The sequence below is a fragment of the Dromiciops gliroides genome, chromosome 1 (genome assembly GCF_019393635.1).
Source record: "Dromiciops gliroides isolate mDroGli1 chromosome 1, mDroGli1.pri, whole genome shotgun sequence".
Classification (NCBI taxonomy): Eukaryota; Metazoa; Chordata; class Mammalia; order Microbiotheria; family Microbiotheriidae; genus Dromiciops; species Dromiciops gliroides.
This window is the reverse complement of record NC_057861.1, coordinates 388,587,266-388,605,543: the sequence shown is the minus strand read 5'-3', so window position 1 is coordinate 388,605,543 and position 18,278 is coordinate 388,587,266. Positions and strand designations below refer to the sequence as shown.

Sequence of the window (18,278 nt, the reverse complement as noted above, 5' to 3'; positions counted from 1 at the left end):
GTTAATCCATTGCCGTGCTGAAGTAACAGAAATGTCTCATTTTAAAGAACGGATCATCAAAGGTCATTCCCAGACTTCAGTTATCAGCAAAGCAGCACAACAGGATTAGAGAGAAAATGCACTGTGTGAGCTTCTAGACTTAGGCTGAAACAGGATGAGGGTAGAGGCTCACAGATTGTTGCACTTGATGAGACCTCAGAGGTCATCTACTCAAAGCTTCCATTAAAAAAATAAATAAACAGAGGAGGAAACTGAGGCCCAGAGAAATTAAATGCAATGCCTGAAAGTCACATCACACAGTTAGTTAACATCAGAACCATGGCTGGGGCCTCCAAGGTCTCTAAGCCTGTGCTCTTACCATTATCCACTGATGCTTCCAAGAGGACTCTTGGGTCATCACTCACCAGCTGCCATGTTGTTAACTAAGTTGGGATCGTGCAACCCTGATGGTGAAAGAGGATGAATAGAGGAGAGGGTCCCTCAGGGGGGCATCACATCTGCCTGTGTGTTGTTCCATCTGAAACTCACCTTCGGTATTGGAAATGGGAGTACTGTCACATTTGCTCTCACACTGCTGCATAGACGGAGGCCGGACTGTTTCTGGACAATCACTGGATGCTTGCCCCGTGTAAGAGAGACACTGAACGGTCCTCATTTGCTGTCCGAGTCCACACTGAGCAGAACACTGTGTCCCAAGGAGGCAGAAAGAAAACACTGACTTTGTTGGTTTCTGAGATGTTCAAGATGACTCTATACTTATAAAAACACATAATTATCTATCCTTCTTATACAAAAATTGAATACTCTGACATTAAAGTTCTACTGAAAATTAAAATTCTATGATACTCCCAACACATCTGAAGTTCCCTGGAGAAGAGACATACCCAGACCAGTCTACAATGTTACTGCTTGTAGACTTTCATTTCCTATTTTTATGGCAGAAAATAGAGGTAATATAGTTCCCAAAAGAACACATACAGGACTCCTTGGGACTCTTCTCAAGTTAAAATAGAGGATTAAATGCATAAAAAGGGGCAGACACATTTCCAGGATGACAGGGCATTTGTCAGTTGTTTCCCAGTTGTTTTCATGGACAGAAGGTCATTGTTATTCTCTATCTACCTGGAAAACTGCAAAACAGTGTAGGTCAAACTGCAGGCCGGGTTCCTGGACAAATGAATGCCCGCTGTCCTCTAGTTCAACCCCTAGCTACAGAAATGTCTAAGTTGGGGGAAATCTTGGTCCAGTGACTATTTGGAACCTTGATCAGAGTGAAGACTAGGAAAGGCAACCACCTTAGAAGTGACATGAAGCAAAGGTAACAATTAGGAACATTTAAAAATATTCCTTTTTACAATTTCTAAGAAAGTTAACTCTCCAGGGCACATATTAATTTCATGATGTTAAGTCACATGTCTTCCAGTGCAGGCTGAACATCTCCACAGTAGGGTAACAATACAAGGGTTACCCATAAAATACACGTACAAGAGTAACAGTTTTCAAATGCAGAAATATGCTCTTTCAAACCTTGCCCAGGACAAACAACTGTTCTGTTTAGGCTCTGGACCAAAAAAAGAATTGCTTCTTCATGCATCTGAACTTGGCTATCTACAGAGTCCTAGAAAGTTAACCTGGTGTTGGCCAGTGAAGTCTCTTTTTCCTGTTATTTTGCCCAGTCATGGAGTTGAGGCTTGGTTTTACTGTTACATCAAAAGAACTGGAATTTAAGGATACTTCAAGGGACCAAGTAAATTTTTACATCAATTGATGTACCTAATCCTTCTTAATGACACCCTCTCTAGAGGACAGGACCCTTATATCTCTTAGGATTAAAAAAAATTCCCCAACTCCCAAAGAGGAAAGTGGAACTTGTTTAAAAATTGATTTCTTCAATCCCCAGCCTAAAAGGGATTTTGAAAATGATTGTACAGTGTCCCTGAGTATATGGAAGACATGCTGGTTGGTTCAGCCAGAAAGCTAAATGTAGCACCCATTTCCGCTGATAGTGTCTGTGGTATTGGTGTGCTGTAAGGGAAATGTAATGAAACCATTCTGGAGTCATCTCTACCAAACCAAAAGGGAAATTCAGTATTTGCCAAGTGAAAAAGTACACGATCCATAAAGAAATATTTCATTTTTCAAGTTTCCAGGAAGAATGACAATAAAGTCATCATGAAATTCACTAAAAGATCTTTTAGAATGTAATTACTATGCCTATTTTCAATTTGTGGCATGGGTATGGAGGGGAGAAGGAAGGGTAAGAAAAAAGTAGGCAGATTTTCCTATGTATAAACTAAACAAAGACTTTATTGATTGACTTAAAAAAAATAGAACCTGTGATTTCATTTGTCTGGGGACTAAGGAGATACTCTCTCCAGGGATGCAGAGCAGCACCTTATCTGGGATTTGTCTTAAAAGAGTTGCCTGTGGGGACACTGAGACATTAAGTGACTTGCTCAGAATCATACAGCATGTGTTAGGGGGAAGACTTAAAATCAGGTCTTCCTGGCTCTAAGGCCAACTCTTTGCTCTGCCTTTCAATCTGTACCATTTGATCAACCCTGTTTTTTGTTTGTTTGTTTTGGTTTTTGGTTTTTGCGGGGCAGTGAAGGTTAAGTGACTTGCCCAGGGTCACACAGCTATTAAATGTCATGTGTCTGAGGCTGGATTTGAACTCAGGTCCTCCTGAATCCAGGGCCAGTGCTCTATCCACTGTGCCACTTACCTGCCCAATCAACCCTATTTTAAAAAGTAATTGACAAGTAGCCCAGTAAAACCCACTGAGCATGGAGCAGCGACCATCAATAGGCATTTATATTGCAGTGGAAGAAAACTGAGAATATTAGCAGAAAGTACTCTTCTGGTTAAAAATAAAACTTTTCTAAGATATGTTCTTCCAACAGTATTCTAATAGAACATGAGCTCCTCTAGAGCAAGGACAGGTTTTTGCTTTTTCCTTTGTGTCCCTGGCAACTAACAAAGTTCTTTACACATATTGGAGACTTAAATGTTTGGATTGCATTGGATTAGCACGACATCAGTTTTGTACCACCAAATAGCCTGTACATTTGAAATATATTTTGGGTTGTTATATGATTATTTGTTACACTGTGTGTGTGTGTGTATAATGAGATTGAAAGTTCCTTGAAGACAGGTCCTGGGACTGCCTTACATTTCTTTTAGATTCCACAGGACATAATACTTGGTAGACATACAGCCTACCATTCAACAAGGATTTCATTCAAATCCTTGTTGAATGGAGGCCAATATGAGGATGTCTTTTCTTGCCTCCTCTCAAATGAGAACAGAAGGATGTGAGACTGTTACTGTACTGCAAAGATACATAAATATAGCCAAACACCAAATCTGTCTTGCTTGGGTGAAATATTACTGCTATTAAACAATGATAGGTTAATCACACTCATGTGAATTGCACAAACTCTCAGTATCTCGTTAGCTTAACCTTATGTCATCATGGTTTGGGTCTCCATGACCTTGATCTTAAGGATCCAGGAAAATATTTGTATTTATAAACTTTAATATCAAGTATGAAAGCATAGTTTAGATAAGCTATTATGCCTTTGATTATGGATTTAGTCAGTGGGGTGCTATTTGCATGCAGCTTTTAATGTTCTGAAACTAGGTCATTCCTAGGAGAGTCCTAACAGATGCATTACTTTAAAAGACCAATACTAATAGGTTGTCACTGTTTTCTTTAAAGATCTCCTAGAACTTTCTCAATCTTATTCAAATAAACCACCCCATTTTTTTCTGTGAGGGAGAAGAATCACCCCCATTTTACGAATGATAAAATTAAGGGATAGAGCTTTCAATCACCAAAAATAAAATAAAATGTTGATTGTTAGGTCTGGGAGTAGAATTCAAATCTTCTTCCAATTAATTCTCTGGATAGCAAGATTAACCTTCTCATTTAAATTTAAGGCTTTAGGATTTGAGCCTGGGCAATTATGGCGGGGTCTCTGGGTATGTATTTACATTCATATGTGTAAGAGTATGTGTGGAGGCAACTAGGTGGTGCAGTGGATAAAGCACCGGCCCTGAATTCAGGAGTACCTGAGTTCAAATCCGGCCTCAGACACTTGACACTTACTGGCTGTGTGACCCTGGGCAAGTCACTTATCTTAAGTGACTTTTGCTCCGCAAAAAAGAAAAAAAAAAAGAGTGTGTGTGTGTGTGTGTGTGTGTGTGTGTGTGTATGTGTGAGAGTGTTTATGTGAGTATGTGTATGTGTATGAGTGTATGTGTATATGAGTGTGTGAGTGTGCTTGTGTGTGTATGTGTGTGAGTGTGTGTATTTGTGTGCGTGTAAACAGGAAAGACAAAGGGGAAGACAAAAGTAAAAGTATGCATGTAGAGAAGAGAGGGCAGAAGCAATGTATCACCCACCTATCTTGTAGGCAGAAGGTCTGGAATCTTATTACTCATCTCGAGCCCTTCCATCCACCAAACCTGGAGTCCCAGACTTCATTTTCCCAAGGTGCTGCTTCAGCAGCAGCCAACAAAAGCCAACACATGACGCTCCACGGTCTGACTGCCTTACCTGGCCCCAGTCTCCAGTCACCCAGCGAGGAGGAGGGCAGCGGCCCAGGCTGCAGCGGATGCGGACGGGAGGTTTGCTTTCCTCTGGGCAATGGGCAGCTGGAAACGTTTTAGAAAGGTCACTGCTCTTGCACAGAACAATCCGGTGCTTGAATCCTGGGCCACATTTTGGAGTGCACTGGAAATGAGACGAATACAAATGAACACTGACAGTCTGTAAAGACAGAGAAAAATCTTGGGGAAGTATTTCCTGAAATAAGTATGTGTTTGGATATACAGGGTACATACACATCAAACTCTAGGCAAACTCTCCCAGATGTGAAGCCTCTTTATGTTTTAAAGCAGAAGTACTTTTCTCTTCTCCTGTGTCTTTAGAAGCTCCATCCTGATGTTTGCTTTCTTGGCCTCTCTCGGTCTCTCTGTGCCTCTCTGTCTCACTCTGTCTCTCTTTGTGTGTCTCTCTGTCCCTGTCTGTCTGTCTCTGTCAATGTGTGTCTCTCTCTGTCCCTGTCTCTCTGTCTCTGTCTCTCTGTTCTTTGTCTGTCTGTTGCTCTCTCTCTCACACGTGGTTTCTCTATTTCTCCTGATCCTTGATCTCTTTCAACTGTGATAAAATACTAATTTTTAGAATGTGAATTCCTTATTCTCCTACTTCAGAATATATTTGACTGATGAAAATTCTCATGTTTTCAGAAGGATTTGTGCTATGTGTAGAGGTCTTGTCTCTGAAGCAAGCTCAGAACTGTGTATGTCAGGCTAAGACCAGTGAAGTGATTGTTTTTGTAGATTCAGAGTCAGATTCATTAATATCATGGAAGATTTCTGGTATAAAGAAAGTTCCCAAGTTCATTCTTAGCCATGAACTAGATATAATTTGATTCTGTTTTTCAGGCATGGCTACTGCCTGTTCCCCAGAGGAAAATGTAGTTTCTCATTATTATGCCTCCATCTCTTCTAGGTTGATGAATAGATAAAGGAGAGAATGAATTGTCTGCCTCTAAGAAACAGGCTTCAAGAGTAATATTTGCTGGCAGACACCTTCTAGACTTCTTCCTTCTAGCTGCATTTCTCCTTTAAGTGTATATTCTTCTGTGTGAACAGAGGGCCCTGTGCATGAGAAATTACAGATGTGGACCTTTGAGATCATCTTGTCAATTTACAGGTAAGGAAACTGAGACCCACAGAGGTGCAGCCACCCTGCCCAAAGTCACAGTGGCAGAACCAAGTCTTCTAGACATCTTGACTTCCAAGCCCAATGTTCCTTCCATTAGAAAACATTATTAATTTACTCATTTTTTGTCTTTTTGCAGGGCAATGAGGGTTAAGTGACTTGCCCATGGGTCACAGAGCTAGTAAGTGTCAAGTGTTTGAGGCCAGATTTGAACTCAGGTACTCCTGACTCCAGGGCCGGTGCTCTATCCACTCCGCCACCTAGCTGCCCCCTTAATTATTTTTATTATTTTTTTTAAGTGAGGCAATTGTGGTTAAGTGACTTGCCAGGGTCACATAGCTAATAAGTGTTAAGTGTCTGAGGCCAGATTTGAACTCAGGTACTCCTGACTCCTCGGGGCCGGTGCTCTATCCACTCCGCCACCTAGCTGCACCTTAATTCACTCTTAGTAGGAGATATACTGGATTTGTTTTTCCACTAGCTGATAAGTTTGGCATGGGGAGCTAAGAGTACCCCCAGAGAATGCGAGCACAGTGAACTACACACATACTACCTTTGAGGTTAGTGTGCTGGGGGAGGGAAAGAGTTTTGATGGTTTTGGTGGTAATGTTTGACTGGGGAAAGAAGAAAGATTCTATTTTTCCTTCAAGTAATCAGTGATATCAAGTGAGTCTCTACTTATGCTGGGAGGAGATAGATTCAAGGGAAGAGTCACATTGCAGAGTATGTAATACAGAACTCCTGTAATAGCCCATCAGGATATAAGCAAAAGAATATTTTAAGAATAATAGTCAAAGCAGGATTGCTCACTATGCTTTGAAATATGATCTCGGGGAAAGGTCCTCACTTTCAGGGAAAACAAAACAAACAAAAGGCAAATGATAAAGGCAGCATGATGTAGTGGATAGAAAATCTGGGTTCAAGTCTGACCTGACACACTTGGTTGTGTAATTCTGGACAAGTCATTTTAACTTTTTATTGCTCTTAGGCAACTTTGAAGACACTAAGTTGCAGGGATCCAGGAGTTCCCTGTATCAATGAAATCCCCGAAAGGGGAGAAAATAGACCTGATCTCTATCATTTATTTGTATTATTTTGTGCCTTGTTTTCTCCTTTACCTTATCAAATGAAATGTGGAGGGGTATCTTCCTGCTACTGATTCCATGTCCATCTTCCAATCTCTCATTTGTTTTTCTCTCTTGGGCCCTACTTTATTGACTACTGATCTTGTTCCTGAAACCTCTTTTATTATTGTGATTTACCACATAGTGTTAGCAATAGCAGAGAAACTACTTAACCCTAGAGAATGTTTAATAAATATCAGATGATAATGACTTATAGAGTTGAACTGAGAAAAAGAAAAGGAAAAAATAAAAGGTCCTTTAGATGATATGAGTCAAAGAATAAGCACAAAAGAAGAACTGAAGAGTGCTTCAAAAGTACTCAGGGGCTTAGTCTTATACTGGGATAGCATTTCATAGGAATTTCAAATTTGGTTCTTTTCTCCCATCCAACCCTGTTCCTCACTTTTTGGAATTTAAAAATGTAATCTACTGCTGTCTCATCCTGGAACTTTACTGGGCACCTGGACCCTCCTCATCCCGGGATTCTTACAGCCTGCTCTCCCTGGAATGTCCCTCAACAAGGCCCACCCCTTTTCTCCTATTGGTGAGTTCCTCCTGGAGTGTTCATGTTGTGAAGAGGCCCAGACTGGCCTGCTTTCATTTTCCTCTCAGATATGTTCCTGACTTTCTGGACATCAAAACTATGCTCTTGCACCATATACTTTCATCTTTGCAGCTTAATGACGTAAAAGAGTTACCTGGAAAATCACTTTGGCAGCTGTGTTAAAGTTAGATTGGATTGGGGGAATTTGAAACCAGGAAGATAAATAAGGAGGACATTACAATACCCTAGGCAAGAGGTCATGAAGGGCTGACCCTATGATGGTGGCTGTGTGAGGAGAGAGAGAGAGGATGGAATACAAGAAAAACTGTGGAGGAAGAAGTGGCAAGATTTGGCAACTTAGTCGATGTGTTGGGTGAAAGTGAGAGGAATAGAGAATAATGCCAAGTGTACGAAACTGGGAGTCTTGAAAGACAGTGATGTTCTTGATAAAATTAGAGAAGTTTGGCAGAAGGAGAAAGAGAATATTTTGTTTTGGATGTGTTGAGTTTCATGCATCTCTAAGAGATCTAGTTTGAAATGTCCAGTAGGCAAGGGGTGATGTGGGAGTGAGCTCAGGATAGAATGGGACTGGATATGTAGATCTGTAATTCACATACATAGAGATGATGGGATAGCTAGGTGGCATAGTGGATAGAGCACTGTCCCTGGAGTCAGGAGGACCTCAGTTCAAATCTCACCTCAGACACTTACTAGCTGTGTGAACCTAGGCAAGTCACTTAACCCCAATTGCCTTAAAAAAAAACATCCAGGGCCATCTCCAGTCATCCTGATATTTATATTGCCACTGGACCCAGATGGCTCTGGAGGAGAGAGTGAGGTTGGTGACCTTGCACAGCCCTCCCTCACTTAAATCCAATTCAGTGCAAGTCATGACATCACCCAATGTCACAGTCCTCTTTGAGAATGAAGGACAAACAACAACAACCTAGAGGTGATAAGTAAACTAATGGGAGATACCGAATTCACTGAGAAAGCATATGTAGATATGGGTTATTTTTTTTTTCTGGTGAGGCAAATTGGGGTTTAAGTGACTTGCCCAGAGTCACACAGCTAGTAAGTGTTAAGTGTCTGAGGTGGGATTTGAACTCGGGTACTCCTGAATCCAGGCCTGGTGCTCTATCCACTGCACCATCTAGCTGCCCTTGAGAAAGCATATGTAGAGAGAAAAAATCAGGACCTATAAGAAGGCACTGAAAACCATCCAAGGTTAGTGGGAATGATATGGATAATGAGACTAAGGAGTGTTCAGATAGGTAGGAGGAAGAAGGGAAAAGTACTGTCATAAAAATCCAGAGCAGAGAGAGAATCCAGGAGAAGGTGACCAACAGAATCGCATGTAGCAGAGAGGTCAAGAAGGATGAAGACTAAGGAAAGACCATCAGATTCAGCCATAAAGAGATTACTGGGAACTTTGGAGAAAGCAGTTTCATTTGCGTGATGAGGACAGAAAGCAAAATTCTAAGGGCTGAGAATGAGTCAGAGAAGAAGGGAAAGCAGTCCATGAGGGTAGCTTTTTCTAAGAGCTTGGCTAACAAAGGGAGGAGAAATATAGGACCATCACTTGAGAGGAATCTTTGGTTTTAGTGAAGGCTTTTTTAAGGATGGAGTCTTGGGCAATTGAAGGCAGCAGGGAAGGAGCTAGTAAACAGAGACAGATTGAAGATTAGAGAGAGAGAGAGATGAAGGATAAGTGGGCAATCTACCAGATGAAGAGGATATCAAGAACACATGTAGAGGGGCAGCTAGGTGGCACAGTGGATAGAGCACCAGTCCTGGATTCAGGAGGCCTGAGTTCAAATCCGGCCACAGACATTTAACACCTTACTAGCTGTGTGACCCTGGACAAGTCACTTAAACCCCAATTGCCTCACCAAAAAAAAGAAAAAAAGAACACATGTAGAGGTATTGGTCTTGGCCAGGAGAAGGAACAACTCATTATCAAAAATTTGAGAAAAGGAGAGGAGTATGGGAGATGATGTCAAGGGGTTTGGGGATGAAGAAAAAGGACTAAGAGAGAGCTCAAAGTGAATAACCTCAAATTATTTTCAGTACATTTTGAAGAGGTCTTCAACTGAAAGGGTGTGGGGGAGGAAAATGTGTAGGAGGCTTGAAGAGAGAAGAGGAGGTTTTGGAACATCTTCTAAGGGGGAAGGAAAGGATTGACTTGCTCAGGCTAAACCCCCTTCCTTGAGGTGAGGAAGGAATTTCAGGCCAGCCAGGCTAAAACCTTACCAAGAAGACAAACAACATTCTATCCTGTGGCTGCAAAAGTAAAGGGAAGAATCATCTGGTCTACTGAATCACTGACCAGTGAAGACACTACAGGCTTCCAAAGCAAATGAGAGACAAACATAATATACAAATGAAAAATAGGGAGCAGAGAGTTTCCTATTACTGTGCATTTCCAGAATTTCAGACTTATTCATTGCAGGTCACCATGACTAATGAAGAATATAACAGAAAAGAAGAAATGCTTGCCTAGAAATTCTGATAAAGAACATCTCAACAATATCTCTCTCCATTTACCCCATATCTTGTAGGTTTCAAAGATGTCAGAATGAAGTATGTTCTAGAAGAACCCAGATAAATCCTCACAATACTAGGTTCATCAGGCCATGACATTTCTACCAGGACCTAGCCCACAAACACTGCATTACCACAGCTAGAAGATCTACCATGACTGGTTTCATGTCATTCATGTTACATGTCTTAAATAACTAAGACAATTTGATTTTCAAAATTATTTGTAGGAACCACTGAGAGGCTAATCTCATTATGATAATAACATCAAATCCTATTGATAGAGCACTTGTTTAAAAAGCACTGTAACCACTCTTCTGTTATAGGTATCGCAAGAATTCTAGTCATTTGAATTTACAGATGAAGAAGCTGAGGCTCAAAGAGGCTAAGCCATTTGTTGCTAAGTGCCAGAGCCAGGTTTGAATGTAAATCATGACTTTAGAGTCAATACTCTTCCTACTCTATTGCACATTCTAAGCAGAAGCATTTCCTAGTCATTCTGAGCATAAGCATTACTCAACATCTAAAAGCAATGATTTCTGGGGAAACCCTCCACTCACTGAGAATGGCTCTTCCATTCATGTCCCCATCCAAGAAGTTTCAATAATTGAGAGGGAAGAGATAGAGGCATTGTCTCTAGCTTATTCTTTATCCTCTTCCTTCTCCTTCCCTCTTCCTTCTTCATCTTGTTATTACCAAACCTTTATCTATCTTGTTTACATGTGTATGTGTCTGGAAATATGCTGCAAAAAGAGCTGTTGGCAAGTCAAAGGAATTCTCTGCTGGAATCCCCCTCCAATGCCACATTGACCCTGTATATCAAAGGGCAGTGCAGGAAGTAGAAGTCGGAGAGGTCCTAACAAGGTCAAAAGACTTAAAACTTAAGCCAGTATCTGCTATATGAGGATCACTGTTGTTCTGTCATATCTGACTCTTCATGACCCCACTGGGAGTTTTCTTGGCTTTATGAAGTGTTTTGTCATTTCCTTCTCTAGCTCATTTTACAGATGAGGAAACAGACAAATAGGGTTAAGCTACTTCCCCAGGATCACATAGCTAGTAAGTGTCTGAGGCCAGATTTGAAGTCAGGTCTCCCTAACTCTAGACTAAGTGCTCTATCCATTGAGCCACCTGGCTACCCACATATACGGATTAGCCTAGCTGGACTCACCACTAGATTGGTTCTAGAGTGTTAAATGTTTTAGCCACAGCAACTCTCAAAAAAGACAGAGGGGGTTTTAGAGATATTGCAATCTGTATAAGAGGAAGAACCCATATAAATAGTCATGTAAACAAGTAATGAATATTAAAGCATTTTGCAAACTTTCAAGAGCCATATAAATGTTACTTATGATTATTTGTTATTGTTATTAGCCTATAGTCACAGGTCTTCAGTCTGGGGATGACTTCACTGCTTAAGCCTTCTATTACACTCTGCTGAGCAATACATGTAGAGCAATACAGGGGTGTGCTGGTAAATGTTTTAACAAATAGACTCTCAAAAAAAAGAGTATGCTCACGCTTTAAAATGTGTATCTGTATTATTACCACTTCCTTAAGTCCAGATATTCAATGAAAAAACAACAACAACAAAATAAATCCAGCCCTGATTTGTACTGATTGCTGATTTCTAAGGAGCAAATGCTAATGCTGATAATTTAAACTATCCAGGTTAAAGTTGGCTCTAGCACACCTCTGCATATAGATGAAATTACAGAGGAGAACCTGAAGGTAAAAACAAATAGACTCCCTACCTCATGGTGATTTTTATAAAGAAAGCACTTTTTTTTTTTTTTGTGGGGCAATGGGGGTTAAGTGACTTGCCCAGGGTCACACAGCTAGTAAGTGTCAAGTGTCTGAGGCCGGATTTGAACTCAGGTACTCCTGAATCCAAGGCCGATGCTTTATCCACTGCGCCACCTAGCTGCCCCAAGAAAGCACTTTTAAAAATTTAACTCTATAAATGTGTTATTATATTCTGAGTTTGATATCTTAGTTTGGGTTTCTTAGAATGTAAGTTCTGGGTGAGTGGGGCGTGTATCTCTGAAGTTTGCCTTCATAACTCTGTAGTTGATATGAGTATGTTCAACAGACACTAATGATCTCAGATAATATCTGCCTTTGTTGTTATTCAGTCATGTCTGACTCTTTGTGACCCCATTTGGGATTTTTGTGGAAAAGATACTGGAATGATTTGCCATTTCTTTCTCCAGCTCATTTTATAGATGAGGAACTGAAGCAAACAGGGTTACAAGATCTGCCCAGGTTCACACAGCTAGTGTCTAAGGCCAGATTTGAACTGGGGAATATGAGTCTTCCTGACTTCAGGCCTGGCACTGTATCCACTTTGTCACCTAGCTGCCCTAATATCTACCTGAGAAATTTCCTTAAGGGAAGTAGTTAGATATGCAACTATATAAGTAGTACTCCACATTTTGTATATTTAATTACTATACTAATGATAATTAGATATTTGAATAGGTAATACAGTAATAACGATTCTTTCTACTTACTTAGATACAAATATACTTAAAAACAATACAAAATCCTGTCAAATTCATTTTCACACTGACCTCATTAAATCTAGTAGAGAGAAGATATCATTTCTGTAGGCTGTCTTGGGTAGAATGACTAAGGAAATCTCTTCCCATTTCTGGATATTGCAGGTAAATAGCTAAAATAGGGTAAATCTCTCATTCTAACCATCAGAATTTCATGCTATTTTGGTAATTCACATCACCCTTTCATTTCCATTTTTTTGTTTGTTTGTTTTTTGTTTTTTGTTTTTTGTTTGTGTTTTGGTTTTTTTTTTTGGTTTTTTGCGGGGCAATGGGGGTTAAGTGACTTGCCCAGGGTCATTTCCATTTTGATAAAGATTAAGGAGGCATTTATTCGAGTATGCATATATATTCTGTGGATTAAATCTTTTTTTAAAAATTAAATTAAATTTTTTTTTTAGTGAGGCAATTGGGGTTAAGTGACTTGCTCAGAGTCACACAGCTAGTAAGTGTTAAGTGTCTGAGGCCGGATTTGAACTCAGGTACTCCTGACTCCAGGGCCGGTGCTCTATCCACTGCGCCATCTAGCTGCCCCTGCATATATATTCTGGTTAAGCATTTAAATGGACTAACTCTTTTTTATAGAACAGGTGTTTCAGACAATTCTCAAGGAAGAAAGTTTAGGTCTAGGTATATAAGAGCAGATGATAGCACAGGGGCTAGAATCAGCAAGCTCCTGCTGCATGTGTGGGTTTTAAATCCAAAGTTGTTTAGAAGAAGCAATGTCCCCACAGTAGAGACAGGACAGGATTGGAGAGTCGGGAAGACCTGCATTAAACTTTTGCTCTGCCCCAACCATTAATCAGGTGACCGGGGTTAAGTAACTTCATGTGAGACTCAGCTTCCTTATCTGTTAAGTGGGATTCATAATACTCCATCACCTCACAAGATGGTTTTGAGGAACGCGTATTGTAAACCCTCGTACCCTACATAGACATGAGTTATTATTTGCTATGAAGCCAGAGTTAATTCTAGGACTCCAGAGCTGACTTGCCAACCAAGGCATCATCCCTTTTTTCTAGATGTTTTATGTTCTTGTCCTTTGAAGTGAATCCTTTCTGTTTACCATTCCCCCAGCCCCCGACCTTCTGCTAGGAAACCAATACCGAGCTCAATAATGGAATGATAAGTTAATTTGTTACCCTTCCCCAGGTAGCTGATTTGTGTTTTAACCTGAAGAAACACTGGCAATGGTGGAAATTTCAGGAAGACCGATTGGGGGTGGGGTGGGAAGGGAGAAGGTAGGTACATCTTTCTCAAGTATACAATATGTGAATTGCAGGCATTTCATAGAGTAGATTGCCCAGATCTCTGACACATACTATAAGAAATCAATTTCTTTCAATGGACACATCAAAAGAAGACATTAGGGCTGGTGAAGCCCACCCACCGTATCCATCACTTTTATGTTTTCCTGTATATTTTTAAGAGCTACTCTCTTCACAAAAGGGTGAGAAGGATGGAAAGTCAATGAAAGCCCAATGTGGCATGGAAGATCCTAGCAATGAAGAGCCATTCTGTGGCTTAATTAGCTTCACAAAGGGCTGCCAAAGTAGCCATTTTCCACCTGGGTAATTTGGCATGTTTTTACCATAAGCACAGGGTGGGTTTCATTGATGAAGAAAACGGTTCCTGGCTTTGCAACAATGGAAATTTTATATCGCAGCAGCCAGGGAAGAAAAAGAAGGGGTCAAAGAGTAAATTCCACCCGCTATAACATGTTTTCACCAGCTGAACCTCACCCTTGTGATTAGCAGAGATCAGACGGCAAGGGGCGGGGGGATAGGAGGGCACAGAAAGAGGAAGGAAGTTTGCACAGGCGTGTCAGGAGAAAATCCATGTGAAATATTTGCAAAGGGTTCACTAAGAGAGACCAATGCTGCTGACTACTGTTCTACTGGGGCCTCTTTTCAAATAGTGGGAGGAGTCTCGTTCTTCTGGGAAGAACGAGCTCCTTGTTTCCATTCTCCTTTCCATTGCTGCCCAGACTTTTATTTCAGTTAAAGCTATTTATTTTGTTTTGGGTAGATTGGCCCTTCCCGTCATCCCACCCCTACCTCCACCCCAGGGAAAAAAAGGCTACCTAGTAAAGTAAAGAAGGAGAGCTTCGTGTTTTTCTCCTGGAAATAAAGAAGGAAGACTATGAGGGAGAAACAACATCTTTTCCCACTTGAACAAAGTGATGACGATATAGTCAGGAGAGTTTCTGAGAACACCATTCTTTCATCTACCCCCTAAGGTGAATTTCCTGGAGTATCCATTGCTGGTGAGACAAAAAGAGGCAGTATAATATAATGGAAAGACCACAGGCTCTGGAATTAGAGGACCCAGGTTTCAAATCCTGGCCCGACACTATCTATGCAACTTTGGGCAAGTTACTTGATCTCTTTGGGCCTCAGTTTTCCTCATCTGCTCAATGAGGGGGAAGGATTACATGCTCTCTCAAGCACCTTCTGGATCTATGCTCTATTTTGAGCCAGGTGGCTATTGATGCAGAACAGTAGCAAAGAGTCAGGATTATAAATATATCTCCCATGCTTTAAAACCTACTACCTCCTAAAAGATATTAAGTATGGACCAAAGCTCATTAGTTTGGCATACCACTAGCTCCTCCCACAAACCATGACAAAACAGTTCCTTCGCAAGAAAGTCAGACACTCAATGCATCTGGAGAAGTAGTGTCAAAGCCACTATGAAACTCAAAATATCAATAGGAAGGGAAACCAAAAGAAAATGGGTCAAAATATCTTCCAGTGGTTTCTATAACATTTCCAATAGCAGTTTAAGGAAGATAGAGCAGGGGCAGCTAGGGGCGCAGTGGATAGAGCACTGACCCTGGAGTCAGGAAGACCTGAGTTCAAATATGACCTCAGACACTTAACACTTACTAGCTGTGTGACCCTGGGCAAGTCACTTAAACCCAATTGCCTCACACACACAAAAAAAGAATTACATCCTCTCACACACAATCCAATTATAATAAAAGAGTCTTTAAAAAAAAAGAAAGATAGAGCATCAGACTTTTAAGCTGAACTTAAGTCTCAGGTAGAAGTTTCTTTTGATAGTTTTTTTTTGAAAGGCAACATGGTCAAATGTACCTGCTCTACAGGCACTGAACTTGTGAATCAGAAGCCATGATTAACATTCCTAGTTGTGTGACCTTGGAAAAGTCATTTAAGCTCTCTGAGCCTCAGTTTCCTCATTGGTAAAATTGAATAATAATAATTACACTACCTATCTCGCAGCATTGCTGTAATCAAATGAGACAACATTTATACAAATGTTATATAAATGTAACCTAGTATCAATGCTGAGTGTGGTATAAGGGAATAGAAAGCTGACCTTGGAAATAGAAAGACCTTTGTCTAAGTCCTGCCTCTGACTCATACTGAGAAGTCTATTAACCCCTCAGTAACCCCAGAGAGCCCTGTAATGTGCTAAGTTACCGAGAAGGTGCCAACTTGCATTGGGAGAGGCAGCTTCTTCATTGGGAGATCCCTATACCAATGGAAACCACAGGGCCAGACAGGATATAATTATGACATAGAATTAATACATACTATAATAATTATAGAATATGTGATGATATTATATAATTGTCATAATATAATTATTACCATAATGATAATATAATAAGTAAAGAATTTAACATGACAGTTGGAATGTATATACAGCAATAACTAACATAAACCTGGTCTCCAGATTCATAACTTTAGCTATTTCCTTGTGGTGACTCTCTCTCTCTCTCCTCTTTCTCAGAATTATATTAACAGAAAAATAAAATGAGATAGAAGACAGAAAAATGTTGGCAGGCAGGAAAGTAGCAAATGAGTGCATAGACATTACTCCTTGCAGGAAGATTTGGGCATTTTATTTCAATGAGTAGTCAGGGTGTCCTCCCAGTCCGTGGTTAACATTTATCTTTTGTTTTTCTGTTTCTATGGCTCCAATAGAGTGTAGGACGTATGCACCATGTACCTTTTCTCCAAAGGTTCTCTTTTACCTTGTTTGACCTTCTTTCTCTTGCTTTATCTCCCTTATTCCTAACATAATCCTACTACCTCAGGTAGGCCTGTCCTTTGCTGTTACCCACAGAGGTCTGCCAGAGTCCACAGATGTCAGCTAGTTAGAACCAATTGTTAAATGTTCAATTTGAGCATTAACAACTCAGAAATGGGCAAATATTACAAATCAGGGCTTGATTTGTTCCTTTGTTTATTGTCTAGACTTAAGAAGCAATGGAGAAAATTACAAAAATGCAGAATTAAATATAAAAATGGTGTGTCCATTCTTTTCCATTCTGGAGATCTGGTGATTAAACATTTGACATCATACACACCAGTCCATACAAGTCATTATTCCTTCTACCTCTGCTCAATCTTCCTCTGACCATTCCTCCCTCTCTGATAATCCAAATTCTATACTTTTTTCCAAAACTAATAAAATCCCATGTCCACCAAAAGATTTTATATATGACTCTAGCCCTCACTGTCTTTTCCTTTGCTGAGTGCCTAGCATTTATATTATAAACCTCAAATTCAGAAAACTGGGTACTTTGTTATATATGATCTTGTTCTCAAATTGTTTCTTATGTCTTCCCTGTAATGAAATTAAAAGTTATCGGAGGGCAGAGACCCAATTCAATTCAATTCAGTCCAACAAACAAGTATCAAGTACCCACCATATGTAAAATATTATGGCAAATGATGCGAAGGAATTATCCCTCTACTCTTCTTATACTCTTCCCTATCCTAGCACAGTGCTGAAAGTGACAAATTCTTGCCAATTTTGACTTGAGATCCTAAGATCATTTTATTCAACTTTTGGCTCTCCCACTAAGATCATTAACAATGGAAATTTAAGGCCTTCCATAAAACCTAAGAAATTGAATTGCTAAGAAAACTCATGAAATGTGGGCAACCCTGTGAAATCATGCCTACTCTTTCAAATTCAACCAGGAGTCTGTCTACTTATCACTGTGGGATCCATGCTGTTCTATACCACAGTTTAGAGCAGAAAACAGAGAAAATGCCCATATTTTATTTAAATGTAAGAGAAATGTTAAGTAGTCAGATATAATTATTGAAATTGGAGGATGGCCAGGAAACTAGGGAGGAAAAAAATTCCTGCCAAAGCTTCTGTGGGTAACCACAATTGGTCAGAAGCTCCTTTTTCATGCCCCATCTAAAACACAGCTCTTCCTATACCACCATGCCTCCCAGAAACAAGGGCACTCAAGGAGCATTGATTCAGAGGAAAGAGAATTACCTCACAAGTCACCCACAAGATTTCCAAAAGAACAATGTTTGCTCTGGTTTTTGACAAACCTGATTTTCTTGTAAGGTCTTGCTCATGAGAGGAACCCAAGGTGAGAATCCCAGCTTTGGACCAATGGAAGTCAAGCATAGAAATAAGCTGCCATGAGTCTTGTCTCACTAAACATCTAAACTGTGTTACTAAACTTGGAATGTTTTCACCAAATATATAAACAAATTGTTGTTTTTCTTTGTTGTTCATTCCTCACTGGCCAACACTCTAGGAATGCTACTACCCTGAGGAATATGTGAACAGTAGGTGGGTAACTGTATCAGTATGAATACTGTAAGGTCAAGAATCAGTTTCATCTCCTATTTCATTCTGAAGAGTTCCTCTAATGTCACTGCTTTTTTATTAGGTGTCTCTGTGGCACATGTGTGACTAAAAGCATCACTGTTAGCAAAGTCTTCCCCCTTGCCCAGGTGAGAGCATTTGGGGAGAAAAACGACACATTCAGAGCTTGG

The 18,278-nt window shown here is 40.2% G+C and overlaps 1 protein-coding gene across 1 annotated transcript in view; it reads right to left on the bottom strand.

The window, feature by feature from the left end:
- The window catches only part of ADAMTS6 (ADAM metallopeptidase with thrombospondin type 1 motif 6), a 349,111-nt gene that overhangs the window by 16,280 nt on the left and 314,553 nt on the right, over nucleotides 1-18,278 (bottom strand). The window contains 2 exon segments of the mRNA XM_043970648.1: nucleotides 529-685; nucleotides 4,562-4,738. Coding sequence (XP_043826583.1) covers nucleotides 529-685; nucleotides 4,562-4,738 — 334 coding nt within the window.